Source organism: Mandrillus leucophaeus, unplaced genomic scaffold, assembly GCF_000951045.1.
Source record: "Mandrillus leucophaeus isolate KB7577 unplaced genomic scaffold, Mleu.le_1.0 Scaffold154, whole genome shotgun sequence".
NCBI lineage: Eukaryota > Metazoa > Chordata > Mammalia > Primates > Cercopithecidae > Mandrillus > Mandrillus leucophaeus.
Window position 1 is genome coordinate 1,051,395 of NW_012101521.1, and position 19,397 is coordinate 1,070,791.

The 19,397-nt window shown below is 40.2% G+C and overlaps 1 protein-coding gene across 1 annotated transcript in view; it reads left to right on the plus strand.

The window, feature by feature from the left end:
* The window catches only part of ADRBK2 (adrenergic, beta, receptor kinase 2), a 120,164-nt gene that overhangs the window by 68,369 nt on the left and 32,398 nt on the right, over positions 1–19,397 (plus strand). Inside the window, exons 6-11 of the mRNA XM_011975365.1 lie at positions 1,044–1,095; positions 2,917–3,008; positions 3,780–3,879; positions 11,075–11,153; positions 13,117–13,247; positions 15,765–15,859. Of these exons, the coding sequence (XP_011830755.1) occupies positions 1,044–1,095; positions 2,917–3,008; positions 3,780–3,879; positions 11,075–11,153; positions 13,117–13,247; positions 15,765–15,859 (549 nt within the window). The remainder of the gene's footprint in view (positions 1–1,043; positions 1,096–2,916; positions 3,009–3,779; positions 3,880–11,074; positions 11,154–13,116; positions 13,248–15,764; positions 15,860–19,397) is intronic.

Here is a 19,397-nt window from a genome sequence, read left to right on the forward strand (position 1 = left end):
CCAGTCTGGGGACATAGCAAGACTCCGTCTCAAAAAAACAAAAAACAAAAAACAGAAACAAAAAAAACCCACCTTACAGATATGTTGCTCATTAACAAAAAATGTGATCAAAATGTCTTTGTTAAATAGATACAGGATATATCTTTTTCCTCATGGATAAAGAAAACACTCATCAAGCAGTTGAGTGAATTGTGGGAGCATGTCATTGTGGCGAACTTACTGCCTCTTGGGATTCTGGACTGAGGGTTTCTCTTCTATGCTACCTGTGTCTTTGAGAGGCAGTACTAAATCTTGATTAAGATGATACATTAGATTCTTTTGGTCTGGGTTCAAATTCCACTGTCCCACTCTGTCACTGTGTGACCCTGGCCAAGCCTCTGAACATTTTGATGCCTTGGTCTCAGCTGTAAAATGGGGATCATAATAGTACCTGGCTGTAGAGTCGGTAGGAGGAATACATGAGCAGGCCTGGCACGTGGCTACTCTTAGAATTATTGTAAACATTAATTTTTTGTCTTAGAGCTGTGCTCTAAAAGCCATGGCTGTCCAATATGGTAGCCAGTAGCCAAATACAGCTGTTGAACACTTCAAATGTGACAAGTCTAAATTAAAATGTGCTTTTAAGTACAGAATACACATCAGATTTCAAAGACTTAATATAGTAACAAGAATGTAGAATATCTCATTAATTCATATGGATTTCATGTTGAAATAATTTTTTAATATATTGGGTTACATAAAGTACATTATTAAAATTTACATTATATGTGTGGTTCATATTATCTCCCTATTAGTCTGTGCTTATTCAGATAAAAGTGTTAACATAGCCTATGACAATTAAAGAAGAAACATGAACTCTTTCATCTGAATCATGAAATAAAGCCATGAATACTGGTAAATGCTCTGTGAAAAAGGGTTTAAGAAAACGTACTTTATTTGACAAGCTACCCAAGAATGCCGTTCTAGTCTGTCTTACAGTGTTGTTTTGTAAATCCAGTTAATTTAATATTTAACTTTTTACTAATTATTTTATTCTCTTTTAGTGACAAGTTCACTAGATTTTGTCAGTGGAAAAACGTTGAATTAAATATCCATGTGAGTATCACTCTTTTCTTTTTTCTTTTTCTTAAATAAAAACTTCCTCTGGCTTAACCTCATGAGAAAATACTTGATTCTGGAACGTACTCCCAGAGGGTCCACTCCCCACACAGATGTCTCTCTTCCAGCTTTAAGTACTAAGCACTCACCCTCCCATGCTTCCTTATAAACAATTGGAGCTTTAATTCTTTTTCATATTCAGATGAGAATGTGCTTATTTATGTAAGAAAGGATATTTTAAGCAGCAATTGACTCTTTAACAAAAATAGTAGTAAAAACACAAATCTTTTACTTAATATAAGTCCTTCATGTCCTTGCCTTCTGCCGTTCTGGTAGAGTTCCTTTTCTTTTTCTTATTATTAGATGTAGTAATACAAATTGAGTGTCATAATAAAAATAATGACATCTTTTATCAGACCGAGGCTTCATCTTCTTTTTTATCATTTTGAGAGTGATAAAAGCCATCTTCCAATCCAGGCCACGTTCTAACACGTCATCTCCTTAGTGTTGCATCTACTTTAAGTTTTCAATTTCAATAATTCTTATTGCATCATCCTTATTGCAGTTTGAAAATGCCCACATTTCTTTGCACAGTCTTTCTTACCTTCTGTTTTACAATCTCCCTTCTCATAGGCTTGCAATTGGGCAAAACAATCAACTGGAATTTTTTTTTTTTTTTTTTTTTTTAGATTTTTACTTGAATGGTATTGTTGGAAGAGCAGTTTTGTTTTTTTAAAAATATTTTTAAAAATATTTGCTCTTTTTAATCTTCACTAAAAGGCCAAGAAATGATCTTTTTTTTTTTTTTTTTTTTTTTAAATTTCTAACCTCCTTTCCCCATGATATTTCCTGGAAGGATTTAGAAGCAAGAGGCAATAACACATACCCTAAAAACCCCTTATATCTGCTCTGGTTCTTTCATACGCTTCTGCCTCGGGAGACCCTGTGTCCTTGTGGACTCTGAGAATCAAACGTGAATTCTGTGGCCCAAATGCAGGTTTCTATACGATGTTTAAGGTTGTTTGGGGGAACCCTTAAAGAATCCCACCTTTAATTTTCCAGGATATGTAACGTAGTAGGTACTTGCTATTGTCTTATGACCTCTTATGTGAAATGTCAGATTCACTATCTGTCTTTGTGCCATTTCACATTATTAAATCTAATGATGAAGTGGGGGCATTACTGAGATATTATTGACTGAAGGAAAGTGCTTATGAATACAGCCTCTGTATATACTTTACTCACATTTAGCCTTGTTTCACGCTCACATGGCCAGCATGAGTTCTCTCTATTCACTAATGTTATCAATAACAACTTCACATGGCCTGCATCTGTTGAGTTTCCTGATCATATGGCCTCGTATCATAAACACATAGATGCCCCTGACATGGACTCTCATTTTTCAACTCTGATAGTTCTTGGAAGCACTGGATTGTTCCCAGACATTAGGCTTTGGAGTAGCTAAGGCTGCTTTTCATTTTGATTAGACATTTCACATTCACTTGTCTTCAAGATATACATATTGTAATCTGGGATTTGTGAGAATGGAGAAACAGTTCGGCTTGGTTCCACTCCATCATCTTCCCTCGTGCCTCCATTTGGTGCCTCGTTTATCCTGGAGGTGGAGCTGAGGGAGTCTGTCGAAAGTCTTACTCCTGGGGCATCTCATCCTTCAGCTTAAAGACTCAGTCATGAAAAGGGTAGATCCCTAAGTCAGATTGCTATTTTAATTACTGCCTATGTTTTGCATAAAAAAATATTTAAAACACCTTAGCTTTATGTAATCTTACGTTTTCATTTTGTGTTTGGATTTCCCAGTTGACCATGAATGAGTTCAGTGTGCATAGGATTATTGGACGAGGAGGATTCGGGGAAGTTTATGGGTGCAGGAAAGCAGACACTGGAAAAATGTAAGCTTTCAGTGTTCGTATGTTTTACTGGCACTATTAAGATTTTAATATTTGCATGAAAATAAAAGTCCTGTAGAGAAACGTGGAAGCCTATGACATTGCTTTTGAAATACTTTACCTCCAAAAGAAATTAAGCTGTAGGCCGGGCACGGTGGCTCACGCCTGTAATCCCAGCACTTTGGGAGGCCGAGGCGGGTAGATCACGAGGTCAGGAGATCGAGACCATCCTGGCTAGCATGGTGAAACCCCATCTCTACTAAAAATACAAAAAATTAGCCGGTGTGGTGGCGGGCCAGCTACTTGGGAGGCTGAAGTGGGAGAATGGCGTGAACCCAGGAGGCAGAGCTTGCAGTGAACCAAGATCACACCACTGCACTCCAGCCTGGGCAACAGAGTGAGATCTGTCTCAAAAAAACAAAACAAAACAAAACAAAAATTGACCATTGCTGAATTCACAATTCCTAGCTGCTAAATATATACATATGCCCCCATTATCAGTAATAATAAAATTTATTTATATCCATCTGCTTTATCATTTATTTCACTGGGATTTGTATCCATTTAATGATACAGATATCTTTAAGTATTGCTTGATTTCATTTTCACAATACATGCAAAATAAAAATACTTCTTGCATGGCGCTTGGGTGCTACTCTGCTTCTTTTAAACATGGCCTAAATATTCAGAAACTTGCCCCAGTATGATGTATATTGTTTAAATTAGTCTAGATATATTTGCAGCATAGATTTTTCAATAAATTTATGTTTCTAGGTATGCAATGAAATGCTTAGATAAGAAGAGGATCAAAATGAAGCAAGGAGAAACATTAGCCTTAAATGAAAGAATCATGTTGTCTCTTGTCAGCACAGGAGTAAGTATTCCATTTCCGGCATTTCTTTTAAAAATGTTTTGTTTGTTTTATAGCAGGATGATTTATTATTTTTCCTTCTAGCTGATTATAAGGCCAGCGAGTTCTTGGGTGGGTTAGAATCTGATAGTATCTCTTTATTTGATTTTGCAAGTTAGGAGAACACTAGCCAACTCCATTATGCACACGCATGGCTTCTCCCTTTAGTGTCTATTTATTTGTCCGTGACTTCCTTCTTTGCAGAATATGGTAGTGGAGATGACAGAAAATAATGATAACCAGAAAAATCACTGGAATATAGTCAAGCCTTGACTAAACGACTGGCAAGAAGGACTAACCTAGAGAGGAGAAGTAAGAGAGAAGTGGCTTCTGTCCTTCAGAAGCAAATCGAGAGAAGCGACTTGGATTAGTCACATCTGAATTGTCCTTTTGAGATTGTCCCTAGTCAGTGTTTCCCTGGAAGGTGACCGGTACCTGCCAGTACCTACCTGCTACTCTGATTATTAGCCTTTCCATTTCTAGCACCGTATTTCTACTTACTGGACACTTTCTTTGTATACTAAGCTATCATTTTTAGCTCAACATGTGTGACCCCACTTTTACCCTACATCTTCTTACTAAATAGCTGCCCATTCCAATTTCTTTTTCTGTTAATGGTATTACCCAAGATGAAAACCTCAGCATTTATGTATCTGTACAGATGCCAGTGTATGTGAAGACACATCCAAAAACCCATCCTCCCAGTACCCTGTTCCTGCGTGTGTGCACTGGCATGGCTGGGACCTGGTGTTCAGAGTGGGTTAGGGAGTCAGGACAGAGAGGGAGAGGCATGGGGTGAGCGTGGAGGGGCCAGACACTAACTGTGTACCCCACATGTGAATGAAACTGTAGATACTCCAGCCAGGAAGATTTATATTCAGTGAGAAATGTGAGGGACTTCCAGATCCCATGGCTGGATTCTAAATAAGGTCTTCACCAAAAGGATCTGCAAAAACCAAAGTTTAGTGGCTAATGAAAGAATCCCTTTATTTTATTTTATTTATTTATGTATTTATGTATGTATGTATGTGTTTATTTATTTATTTGAGATGGAGTCTTGCTCTGTTGCCCAGGCTGGAGTGCAGTGACGTGATCTCGGCTCACTGCAAGCTCCGCCTCCCAGGTTCAGGCCATTCTCCTGCCTCAGCCTCCCGAGTAGCTGGGACTGCAGGCACCCGCCACCACGCCTGGCTAATTTTTTTTGTATTTTTAATAGAGATGGGTTTTCTCCGTGTTAGCCAGAATGGTCTCAATCTCCTGACCTTGTGATTCTCCTGCCTCAACCTCCCAAAGTGCTGGGATTACAGGTGTGAGCCACCCCGCCCAGCCAAAAGAATTCCTTTCAATTGCTGAGCAAGTAACCTGAGACCCAGAGAGGTTAATTTCCTTCCCCAAATCTCTAGACTTTTTGGCCAGTGCTCCTATTATCATCACTTTATAGACTGTATGTTTTTCATTTATCATCTGTATTTATTGTATTATAGTTTATATTATTCTATTGTTAAAGTGTTTCTAGAAGAGGTATTTGCTCTTGAAGCAAAAGAATAGCGTAATGTCACTAAGTTGTAACAAATGGAAACCCCATAGCCATAAATAATTTCTAATTATGTGCCTTGACCTCCCACTGTATGGGCATTAAGCATTTCAAATAAGAGTTGCTTTGTGTGTATGACCAAGTTTTTAACTGATGAGAATGGAAACCAACATCCTGCATACTCTGTTGGAATCAGTGTGAATGGCATTGGCTTTTAATGTCTATTGGAAATGTCTGTATCCTAAATTTCAGACGTGGATGTGAGTACTGGATGAAGATTATAAGTGGTTATTAAAATATTAATTTTCAGTGAGTTATCTCAAAGCCTTGGATATTTATTCTCAAGAAGGCCTATAGAAAAAAAAGTTTTAATATTGGAAAAACATAAGTATAGTTTTCATGTAGTATTTTTATATTGATTTGACTCTCAGGTGAGAGGAGATGTGGTTAAGTAGCTGTGTAGTTTCTCACTGGTGTAACCCTAAGAAATTAGGGTTATTTGAGGCTATCACTTTGAACTAATTTAAAAGAATTATTTGTATTTTATTTAGATATCGAAACTATACGGGCCGGTCGCGGTGGCTCAAGCCTGTAATCCCAGCACTTTGGGAGGCCGAGACGGGCAGATCACGAGGTCAGGAGATCGAGACCATCCTGGCTAACACAGTGAAAGCCCGTCTCTAGTAAAAAAATACAAAAAACTAAACGGGGGAGGTGGCAAGCGCCTATAGTCCCAGCTACTCGGGAGGCTGAGGCAGGAGAATGGCGTAAACCCGGGAGCGGAGCTTGCAGTGAGCTGAGATCTGGCCACTGCACTCCAGCCTGGGCTACAGAGCGAGACTCCGTCTCAAAAACAAACAAACAAAAAAAAGATATCAAAACTATATGATACTTTTAAAATTTATAAGTGCATAATTTAACCAAAATAATTACAGTAAAGTTATTTGGAATTGTTTTTGCTAATCAAGGCATACTTTCTATAGTTTTTAGTAAAACATAGTTGAAAATACCCTCATTAGGCGAAGCTTTTGATCAGCCTATATCGGCAGGCTTTCCTGTGTTGTGGGTATGTAACTGAAATGCATTCATTCACCACAGTTTTCTTTTTACTGGAAGTTTTTTTTTTTTATTTTATTTTTTAAATCTCAACTTAAGTATCCCACCCATCTCCCCAAAAGACAGTAGGAAGTGCTGTTCGGTTTTCTTCTGTAATTCTCAGATGGCAAAAAAGGAAATATGCATGTTCGAGAACCAGCATAAGCGTGTCCACAGCTGTGAAGAGCAGTCAGCAATTCATCCAGTCAATCATTTAGGTTCCTCAGAAGTGTGACTCATTTATTCCTTGAACCACAGTTGAATGTCTAGGTTCAACCAGGCACTCTGCGGCAAGCTGGGGCTCCCAAAACCTGACTGTGGTCCCAGTTCTTAGTTCTTACAGAGCTGCACAGAAAGCAAAAAGATATTATTCAAATGATGATGGGAATGTATGGACAACTGGGACCTGTGGCAAGAGCCATGGAAGACAGGCACACGGTGCTCAGAAGGCCTTTTGCCGGGTGGAGATGGGGTCAGTGAATGCCCCTCTGAAGTTGGAGGAGCCAGTGCACGTCTGAGCCCAGGCACATGAGGTTGGGGGAATCAGATAAGGGGCCAGGTCTGCGGTGGTGGGAGGAGGCGTGCGAGAGAAAGCTGGAGAGAGACATGAAGGCCAGGCCAGACCATGAAGGGCATCGGAGGCCGATCTTGAGGAGCCTAAATGATATGACCGCAGTTAGAAACCGAGTGTTTTAACTAGAGAGAGACCATAATCAGCCTTGCAATTCACAAAGATTGCTCCGACTGCAGTGTGGAGGATTGTCTTTTCTTTTTTTTTGAGAAGGAGTCTCGCTCTGTGGCCCAGGCTAGAGTGCAGTGGCGCCATGCGCAATCTCGGCTCACTGCAAGCTCCGCCTCCCAGGGTCACACCATTCTCCTGCCTCAGCCTCCCAAGTAGCTGGGACTACAGGCGCCCACCACCATGCCCGGCTAATTTTTTTTGTATTTTTAGTAGAGACAGGGTGTTACCGTGTTAGCCAGGATGGTCTCGATCTCCTGACCTCGTGATCCACCCACCTCAGTCTCCCAAAGTGCTGGGATTACAGGCGTGAGCCACCGCGCCTGGCCAAGGATTTTCTTAACGACTTCATGGTCCTGTTTTATCACAGTTTTTTTTATGGCGAGTTCCTGCAAAATGTAAGCTGTTTTGTTCACTATTGGTAGGAAATCAAAGAAGACAGCTCCTTGCTCAAGAGTTTTACTTAATGGTCTACTTCTAAAAATCCACTTTTATTCTGACTTGTAATCAAGGCAGGCCCTCTTATCCATAATTATCCTTGGAACTATATCCCACCATTCATTAAATTGCCACTTATTTTTTCATATTGGTCAGTATTCGATTGTGTCCTGGACTCCACATGAAACTCATTATAGTGTCTGTTCAGCACCCCGAGAGGTGAGGGTTGCAGTCACTGATTTCTGTAGAGATAACCAAATCTGATTCCTTCACCCGGATGTTTATTTTACATTGAGTCAAAGATAAATATAGTAGGACATTAGTTAAAGCATGTACTTGGTAATTAAAACAGCATTTATTTGGTAATGACTAGACAGTAAGAGAAATAGCTGAGCTCCATTCTGACTTGTGCAGAGGTGACCGGATGTTTTAAAGGTACAGTGGCTGGTGGAGTGCAATGGGGAGTGGAGCAGAGTCAAGGAAGTGAAGAATTTTACAATGCAGGAAGGGGTGTGGTCCATATGGGACCCATGTTGGTTTGCTAACTGGGACTTATCCAGGTTAGACTCCTACCCTCCCATGGAGGCTGGGAGACAGGGGCTCTCTCTTTGAGTGTTGGCTGGAACAAATAAAAATTCTTTGGGAAGCCTTGATTTCTCTGAGGCAGGCATTTTAAGGGGGGGCTGAACCTCCTAGGGATGTGGTCTTGAGCTGTTAGCTTTAACAATGCAACTTCTGTTTACAGATTCTATTGAAATTTGAACATTTTCTTTGGAATTTAATAATTTTGTGTGTGTGTGTTTAAGAAAGAGGATATAGATAATCTAAGCCATTTTAAAAACTGAATCAGTTTAGTGACAAGTATACACTATATATAAAGAATCTAAGTGGATTTCATAGATAAAATAGATATAAATAGAGCTAATAGATCTAACATAGCACTGATGAATTTTCATAAGGAAATACACGCATCTCTGGCACCCAGATCAAGAGACGGAGAGTTACCAGTATTCTAGAAATCTCTTTGTGCCTCTCTCAGTCACTAACCCCACGCCCAACTTAACACTATCCAGATTTCTAACAGCATAATTTAGCTTTGCAAATTGTGTTTGAACTTTATAAATGTGCTCTTTTGTGTCTGGCTTCTCTCACTCCATGTTGCTTATGAGATTCATCTGTGGTGTTGCCCATGGCAGTAACTCCCTCCTGTAGCTGTGTAGAGAGGTCAGAAAGCCAGGTGTGGCTCAGGCCAAGTCTAGCTTGTTGGCCTTATTTTGTACAGCCCATGACCTAAGAATGGTTTTTACATTTTTAAAAGATTGTAAAGAAAATAAGCAAAGAATAATAGATGACAGGGATTGTATGCAGCCTGCAAGGCCTAAAATACTTACTTTTTAGCCCTTTGCAGAAAACATTTGCTGATCCGTGCTCTATATAGCATTCTAGTGTATAAATATACCATACTATCCATTCTACTGTTGGTAGACATTGGGGTTATTTCCTGACTTGTGCTATTTTGAATGATGCTGTTTTGAATATTCTTGTGCAGGTATCTTGGCGCACATAAGTACAGACTGCTATTAGATGTCTACCTGGGAGTGAAATCACTGAGTCAGAAAGTTTGCGAGTGACACTCAACCTTGGTAGATACCACCAAATGGGTTGCTAAAGTGGCTGCACCATTCATTGTACACTTCCAGCAGCCATATATGAAAGTTCCATTTACTCTATAGCTTCCCAACACTCAATATCATCAGTGTTTTTCTTTTTAGCTGTTCTTGTGGGTTTAGTGACAGCATGTTGTAGTTTTAATTTGCGTTACCTTGGAGACATCGAGGTTGAGCATCTGTTCATTAGTTTGGGGGCTATGTGGTATCCTCTTATGTGAAATGCCTATTTTTTGGCCATTTTTCTGGGGGTTGACTGACTTTTTTAAGTTGATTTTTTAAAGTTCTTTATATATTCTAGATATGAGTCCTTTGTGTATTTATGGGTTTCATATATCTTCTCCCATCCTGTGACTTGTCTTTTTACTGTCTTAATGGTATCCTCTGATGAATAGAAGTTCTTAATTCTATTTTAGTCTAATTAACATTTTTATTGTTACTGCCTTTTGTGGCCTAAGAAATCTTTACTTACCCTAAGATCATGAAGATATTCTCATTTGTTTTCTTCTGGAAGCTTTATTGTTTTATCTTTTACACTTAGATCTACATCAGCTGGAAATGACTTTAGTGTATGGTGTGAGGCAGGGGTCAAGGATCATATTTTATTGTACAGATATTCAGTTGCTTCAGCATCACTGATTGAATAGGCCATCCTTTCCCCAGGCCCTGTTGTGTCACCTTAATAACAATGAAATGGAAAAAGTAATCCATAATAGACCCACACATAAATGGTCACTTGATTTGTCTGTCCTTTGGCTAATACCACACTGTCTGAATTACTGTTGCTTTCTAATAAGTCTTGATATCTGGTCCTGTACGTTTTCCGGCTTTGTTTATATTCAAGAATATTGGAATTTTTCTTGTCTGTTTACATTTACATATATTTTAGAATCCACCTTGTCAATTTTCATTTCAATTAAGATTACATGGCATCTATAGATTAATATGGAAACACTAAAATCTTTACAATTGAGTTATTCAATCCTTGGTCATGATAATAGTTTTCCACTTTCAAAAGCTAATTTAATTCCATTTTTATTTTCAGTGTTTCAAAACAACACCACAAATAACATTCCTCCCTCCCCGACCTGTGCTATGATTCCATCAACTTCAGAAGCAGAGACTGAAATGGATATTTGAATAGCCAGAGCCAAAATGTTGACTAGCAAAAAGCCTGGCAAGATAGTGATAAGTTTCTGTATCTAGCATTTTGAAGAGGATGTAATTAGGATAGAGACGTGATTGAATCCAAGCGAGAAAGGACCTTCAAGGTCATCTGCTCCAATTATTAATGTTGTGTCTCTATGCATTTTATTATGTAACCAGCTCCATTTTACTGTGACTTTAAAAATTACCATGTAGGTGTCGGTGCTCAGTGCATGGGGTAGCAGCTTGGATAAAAACCCATGGCATGTATTGTATATTACAAAATGGTGAGAAGAGAGGCTTTTGAAGGTTCTCGCCACAAATAAATGATAAATATGTGAAGTGATGGATACACTAATGACCCTGATTCAATCGTTATACAATATAGATGTATGTCAAAACATCAAACTGTACACCATAAATATGTACAATTGCAACGTGTCAATTAAAAAATAAAGAAATTTTAAAAATATGTAGCATGGTGTTGGCGCTTTCTAGGCAGCTTTTCTCTTCTTATAAACTTTTATGTTTTCACTCTAGGACTGTCCTTTCATTGTATGTATGACCTATGCCTTCCATACCCCAGATAAACTCTGTTTCATCCTGGATCTGATGAACGGTAAGCAAAACTTGGAAAGTCTGACTGCCTTGAAAGACTTTGCCATGATGTTAAATCTTAGCATGCATTAATCTAGGCAGACTAGCAATGTGGGTCTTTCAGGTAATTAGGTTCCCCCTGAAGTTTGAGGAAACGTTTTACCCTTTAATCTTCACTGAAAATTCATTTTTAAATGTTGACTGCAATGTCCTTCTTGGCCTCCCAGTCTCTTCCCAAGAAGTTGAATATTCTAGAAAAGATTCTCATAAAATACTTACAGTGAAACTTGATTTTCTGGAATGCAGCTGGCCTAGATCTTTAATTAGCTTATTTCCTGGCCCTCAACTTTTAGGAATGAAATACCTCATAAGAATATAGGCCAAAGATAGAAATGTATTTAAAAACCAACTTTGAAGGACTGACTTTGGGCCAAGTACAGATTTTAGCCCAATCTTCTGCACCTTCTAAATCTGCACTACTGTACATTGATCTTTTAAACTGTGGATGATGATTTTGAAAATGCTGGAAAACGTTTGGCTAGAAAAGGAGCTTTCTGATACTAGAAAGTGTCATGGTATATATCTAAAGTATTTTTAGTAACAACTGAAATAAAGCATACAATTCACAACTCACATGCCTAGTTTTTTTTATTTTAAGTTCACTTGAAGTTTTATTATGTTCCAAGTGTTTGATTTAAAACCAGATCTACCCCAAAGCATGAAGGAATTTCACAGCATAATAACGAGCAAAAGAAGCCAAACCCAGCAGCATCTACCCTAGGTGACCCTGCTTATGTGATTGCCAAAACAGGCAAAACTAATGGATGGGGAGAGAGGGCTGGAGTGACCTTTGTGTGAGTGGGACTAGGGGGTAAGGTCTTGACTGAAAGGGCATAGTGGTAGGGGAGCTTTTGGGATGCTGGGCATCTTTTCCATCTTGATGTGGTAGTGGTTTTACGGGAATATGTGTATGGAGAGAGAAATATGCTTGTGAAAGCAAGGGTAATAAAGTTGGACACACGCACTCATTTTTATAAATCAATAGAGGCTTCTCCCTTGTGTTATATAAAATCATTCCCTTACCCTGTTGATGGCATTCTCTGTCTCTGTAATTTCAGGCCATCTGATTATTTCCTTTCTCTAGCATTTTGTTATGAAAAATTTCAAGCAGATAGCAACGTTGAAAGAATTTTCCTGGGGATACCCACCACCTGGATTTTTTATCAGTTAAAATTTTACTGTATTTGCTTTGTCAAATATCTGTCTATATGATCCATTTTTGTTGTTGTTGTTGTTGTTGTTGTTTTGAGACGGAGTCTCTGTCACCCAGTCTGGAGTGCAGTGGTGCGATCTCAGCTCACTGCAATCTCTGCCTTTCAGGTTCAAGTGATTCTCCTGCCTCAGCCTCCCGAGTAGCAGGGATTACAGGTGTGTGCCACCACGCCTGGCTAATTTTTGTATTTTTAGTAGAGACGATTTCACCATGTTGACCAGGCTGGTCTCGAACTCCTGACCTCAAGTGATCCACCCACCTCAGCCTCCCAAAGTGCTGGGATTACAGACATGAGCCACTGTGCCCAGCCTAGTTTTTTTTTTTTTTTTGTCTATCCATAGAGCCATTTGCTAAGCTGTGTCTGTTGGATCACTCCATGGGTTGATTCATTTACTAGGATTTAAGTAATCAAAGCAGGTTAGCTGGTCCCATCTTGTGATGGCGGAACTAGGAGCTGAGCTGCCAGCCTGAAAATGGTGGCTTGGTTTTGTTGTCTTGTCCCTCCTGTCATTGCATTTAAATCTTCTCAATGTTTAAGTTTTCTCTATAATGTTTAAGTTGTTGCTAAACTACAGGAATGAAAGATAGATATATAGACAAAGCAGAAGCATAGTTTCCCTTTTTCTACGGAGTCCTGATTATTTAGGATGAGAATGATTTTTGTGTCCTTTAAATTAATATGCTTTGTATTAAATTCTGAATCTGATTCCAGGGGGCGATTTGCACTATCACCTTTCACAACACGGTGTGTTCTCTGAGAAGGAGATGCGGTTTTATGCCACTGAAATCATTCTGGGTCTGGAACACATGCACAATCGGTTTGTTGTCTACAGAGATTTGAAGGTGAGGACGGTTGACGGACTCATTCTGCATAGTAGGCATTGTGTGAAAGGTCCTCTAGAAGTCCCCTTCTATTTCACAGAGTCCTGTCATTTTCCTCATAGCCCTTGTCTCAGCCCTGATAAAGTCATTAGCTATATAACATTTTATCTCCTCTAGACCAGACTCTGCAGGGACGGAGCACATGTCTGTGTCTGTCATTATTATAACGCTGGTGCCTACTACAGTGCCTGCTGCAGCACATATACTAAGCCAAACATTTTCGTTGATCAGTTAATGAAAAGCAGTTTAGGCCAGGCATGGTGGCTCATGCCTATAATCCCAGCACTTTGGGAGACCGAGGAGGGTGGATCATAAGGTCAGGAGATCGAGACCATCCTGGCTAACACGGTGAAACCCCGTCTCTGCTCAGAATACAAAAAATTAACCGGGTGTGGTGGCAGGCACCTGTAGTCCCAGCTACTTGGGAGGCTGAGGCAGGAGAATTGCATGAACCTGGGAGGTGGAGCTTGCAATGAGCCGAGATTGTGTCACTGCACTCCAGCCTGGGCGACAGAGGGAGACTCCATCTCAAAAAAAAAAAAAGAAAAGCAGTTTAGGAGCCCTTTTGGTGTCACACATTTCATAATTATAATTCAGTTAATGTTCACTAAGCAACTGATTTGGTTGTGGCTCTGTAAAGGTGGACATGTACAATGATGAATAAGCAAAGAACATATATTTTATGGGGCTTCTTAGAAGCTGGTGAGCTAAGACATAGAATGGCTGAGTCATAACTCCTCCGAGGCAAGGTCTATCAGTGAATAGTGGATTGCCGACCAACCTGCGGAATTTCTCCCAAAGGCCACCCTCAGAGCTTTACGTTGTTTTGAGATTGTCTTAAAAATCACTGATAGAGTTTTAGATCCTTGAACTGTGTAACCTCCAACTGCTGTGCCCAGGTTTCTGTTCTTGTCCTCTGTAAGAGCTCACTCGCCTTGAAAGCAATGATATAGGAGTATTCTGAGTTTTTCCATTCCAGAACGTGGTGCTTGGTCCTGGGTGTTACACGTGGGAGGGAGATAGAAGCTGGCTCAGGATGTCCATGGTGACACTCACCTAGTTGTATGGCCAACAGCCTGCAGGCAGGCATGGAGAGAAAGGAACCTTGACAAATTAATGATTGCGCAAACATAGAAATGCGTAAATAGTAATAAGAAAAATGATGGGACCGACAATTTCCCAATAGGCAAGAAGATTCCGGGAGAATGTGTTTGCCTCTCATTTCAGATGCCTTCTTGAATGAACCCACAGTGGCCAACTGAAATGTACAGATTATGTTCCTTCCTCTAGGGAGCTGAGATGCCGTGATTGGCTTTTGAAGATTACTTTCTAAGATATTATAAAAATTGTATTTTATTTCCAAGAATGTTATTTTTTTTTTTACAAAATACTTTGTGAATTTTAAACCTTTCTGTAAGGTTACAGAATTATTATTACTCCCTTAGTTTTCCTATAAGCATAAAGAAGAAAAATGCATTTTTATTGAATTAGAAATAGCTAGACAATAGTTGGCCCTTGACATTTTATTTCCTTATGCGAGCTTTGCAGAAGAACAAAACACATGCTGAAGGCCCATGAAGCGCTATTGTAATACATTCTAATTTAAATCAATAACTGGTTTCTAATCATCTTTATGCTTTATTTTTATTTTCTAAGCTATTTGGAAGGCAGTGGTATTATTTAATTTCTATTCAAACTTAATTCTAGTCACTCATGATTATTCATGCTTCAGTTTTATAATAGCATGCCATTTATTTTTATTTCAAGCAAAATAGTAGTTGATCGCCAGCAGAAAAATATTAAGATGCCTATAATTCAATGTATATCAGAGAGACTAGATTTGTTGTTCATGATTATGATGACTAAATCTAATCTTCATGGATACATTTTATCAGAGTTGTGGTCACAATTATATTTGGTCATTTGGTAGGGCCCTACATTAATGATGTACTAATAAGCAGAAATGACATTTATTGGGATTAGTGTGGCACTATGGAATATTTTGATTGCTTAGGTCAGTGTTGATACATTCTTGGAAGCTTCCTCTCTGTCCTGTGCTTCATGGCTTTACTCTTAGAAATCCTTGTGGTTCTCAGAAGCCCGGAAGCTGGTGGACTCACCTCCCGCCCTTGAGAGGCACGCTGTCCTTTCTGCGCAGCGGTCCTTGGTACGGGGAAAAGGAAATGCTTTTAACGCTGATGAACTGTGGTCCCGACATTCCTGTGTTACCTGCCCCATGTTTCATTTTCTAATGAGTAGAATCCTCCGCCTCTATCGTTACCACTTTTCTGCCGAAGTTAAAATGAAAAATATTATTCTCAGTATCATGCCCTACTTCGATGTGATGGGATCAAGCTGTAATTTGTGTTTAGGAACAAGCTATGATAAAATAGTAAGATATCAAGCATCTGCACTCAAAGTTCTCAAAGCCTCCATGGCATTTGGGGCACTCTTAAAGATCATTCTCTTTCTGTTTAGCCAGCAAATATCCTCTTGGATGAACACGGACACGCAAGGATCTCCGATCTTGGTCTTGCCTGCGATTTTTCCAAAAAGAAGCCTCATGCGAGCGTGTAAGTAATGCGTCAACTTCGGTTCACCATCGTTTCTCTCATGCCCCTTCAAAGGCGTGGCCATTTGTCACCGCCAGTGGTGATTTTCAGTATGTCGGGAAGATCCAACATCACAGGTTGTGGGAAAGGAGATAAGAACGGGGAGCCTTCCTCCCTGTCTGCGGAGAGCAGGAATTAACCCACAGTGCAGTTGAACCTGCTCAGGCACCAGGGTGGCCTCTAAGAAACAATCAGGACCTCAGCAAGAAACCAGAATCCATGCTGCCCGTGTGACCCTAAAAGTCAGTCAGTTACTTAGTCTGTTAGTAATCGTAGTAATAAACCCCTCAAAGCTGTCCTAAGGATAAGTGAAAGAGACGGTGCCTAGAAAGGCACCGAGGCAGCTGCATGCATGTGGTCAAGGGAGGTCCTCGGAGCCAAGTTTCTGTCTTCATCTACTTTTCCTTCTTTTTCAAAAAGGCTTTTCTTCCTTTTTTTCCCTGAAGAGAAATTAGAAATATTTCCCTCTCTCTTTTTTAATTAAAGAAACAAATCATCTGCTTGCAGTTTAGGCTTTCACTGCAGGTCATATTGTTAGACTTGGGTCTTGCACCAGGTCCTCTACGTGATCACCCGGAGGGAACTCTTGAGGCCACAGCCCTCAGCCAGCACCTGACACCTCCGGGACACCGGACTGCTTCTGGGTGTGGCCCTGCTTGATCAGTGCAAACTGGCCCTGAACCGAGGACTTCTCTCTGTACTCAGAGTTGTTAAAAAGACAGCAGGACTAGGACAGTTTCAGCTCTGCAGAAACACCATGGAACATGCACTGGTTTTCATTTCTGTTTCTTTGGTAGGCGATAATCTGGGTGGAAAGTATGAACACATGTACAGTTTGTGGAAAAGCAGACAACTTTTGCTTTATTTTGTCTTTTTAAATGTCTCCTCCTTAGCACTGAATCTTTTAAAATTACATCTTAAGCTAACATTCATCTCTGTGTTGAATGGTCTTGAAAAAAACTCCCAGTGGTCTCATTTCATGCATCTGTGCAGAAAATAAACCACAGATCCTTCTCTTTGTGTAACCAGAAGTGGTTCTGAACTGCAATACTTTATGAAGGACTGCATTAAATCAGAATTGCCTTTTAAAGCTCTGATCAAATGTTAATAGTGAATAGCACTGTTTCTGTAAACATATTTCCCTTTTTCCACGGAATCTGGGATATGGTGATAAAAGCATTAGCATTTTGCTAGCACTTTACAATTATTAGACCAGAACCTGTGGTCGTATAAGCTTCTCTCAGGGAGTTCATCAGATTCTTTTAAGAGAGTCATTTGAATTTTTAATGCCACAGCTATTTGGTATGCTAATTTTTTTGGTTAGTATAGTCATAACTAAATATGAATCCAAGGGTTCATAAGAAATACTCTTCCAGAGGAATTAACTTTCAGATATGGGGTTATTTCCAGCAGGACCTAGTGCACTTTTTGCTATAATTCACATATCAGCTGTGAATGGCGGGCTGGTCTTTTGCCTGCTCTGGAAAGCACAATATTTGAAAAGCATCTGTAAAGAGGTAGGACTGAGAAGGTGGGTTTCCATGTTTAAATAATGATCAGGAGGCCACTACTTTAAAAAGGTAAACATACAATACAATTTTATCTTTTTTATTTTTTTGAGACAGGGTCTTGTTCTGTTTCCAAGACCAGAGTACAGGGGCGTGATCATGGCTCACTGCAGCCTCCCTCTCCCAGGCTCAAGTGATCCTCCCACCTCAGCCTCCCAGGTAGCTGGGACCACAGTCATGTGCCCCTACATTCAGCTAATGTAAAAAAATATATTTTTATAAAGACAGGGTCTCCCTGTATTACCCAATCTGGTCTCCAACTCCCGGACTCAAGCAACCCTCCCACTTTGGCCTCCCAAAGTGCTGGGATTACAGGTGTGAGCCACCATGCCCTGTCAAAATCCTGTACTTTTAAGTAAAGGAGGCATTTTGTGGCTAGGAAAAAAGACTCTGGAGCCAACAGATCTGGGTTTGGGTTCCTCTTCCTGGTTGTGTAAGCCTCATTTTTCCCTTCTGTGAGGAAGAGAGGACAATGATACTTATCTCCTGTGATAGTTGTGAGGGTTAAGTCAATGAAATAATTCAGCGAGTCTTTAACATTTGCTGCGTGCCAGCTGCTGGCGACACCACTCTAAGACAGAGCTGACCCCTGACCTCCTGGAAGGAGCAGCCCTGAGAACTGTCCCCGAAGTGACCAGCATATGGAGTGGTGGCGGTACCAGCAGCATTCACTTTGTCTGAATATCCAGCTGTCCCAGTCATGCATGTGTCATCCTCGTGGAAACCCCATAAATTATAGGTGTCACTCTCCAATTTTTGTGGTATGGAACTTGAGGTTCAGAGAAATTAAGTAACTTAAACCAGGTCACATGGCTGGTATGCCATGGGGCTGGAATTATAATCCAGTTCTGTCTGATTCCAAAGCCTGTACACTGTGTGGATGAACTCCCTGAGGCTTTGGCATGATCTATTTAGTACAAGACTGAAGATTTTAAGCCACAATTTCACCCTGAACTTGGTTTATCAGATCTTTTCAAAGCTGTAGATGTGATTCTTAGACTTCATCTCGCGGCCGGCCCATCTCCAAAGTAGTATTGTAGTTGAGGTTTGTGATTTGAGCTTAGACTTAGTCCACTTAACGAAAGAATCGCAAATTATTGTAAACTAGAAGTTAACTGTGAAGTAGCCATGAAAAATCACAGGAGAACTTCTGGAGCTGAGCAGATTGTCAGTGACTAATTTGAGTCCTAGCTTATTTTATCTAAGAACACAAAGCTGTGTCTCATGTCACAGTGTCTTAAAACGTCCAAGTGTTCGTTCAGTATTAATAGTAGTACAGATCTTTAGTGGAATGCGTCAGGAAGCATTAGCAGCTGGCCCATAGGCAGAATCAGAAAACCTCAGCGGCAGGCAGTCCAAGGCTGAGTTTTCGTTGCATCTGGTATAAGCATGGGGGACTGGTCTGCATTCATTTCTTATTTATCCCGTAGATATCTATTGTAGATATCTTTCCATTCCAGAACTGTGACTTGATCCTGATAAGGTACAGATTACACGGTCACCAGAAAGGACTTTCCAGGCAACCCTGAAATTAAACCTTCCCGGAAAGTGGCTTGGATGCCCCTCATAGAAATCTCCAGTGCTCTCACGGCGTGGCCTGATGGCCTTACACCGTCAGACTTTAGGTTCGGGCTGATTGAGCTTTCCAGAATGCTGGATTTGCCCTGATGGACCAACGCCTGTCTTCACTATTTGATAAAACTCTGAAATACACCTCTTAGACAGAGAGTACTGGACCCAGTGATGACCCAGCCTCATTAGTGATCCAGGATCATTTATTCTGAGTAGATTCTCACTGTTGCTGAGCATAAGCAAGTTAAAAATTCTTTTTTTTTTTTTTTGAGATGGAGTTTCACCCTCGTCACCCAGGCTAGAGTGCAATGGCACGATCTCGGCTCACCACAACCTCTGCCTCCCAAGTTCAAGTGATT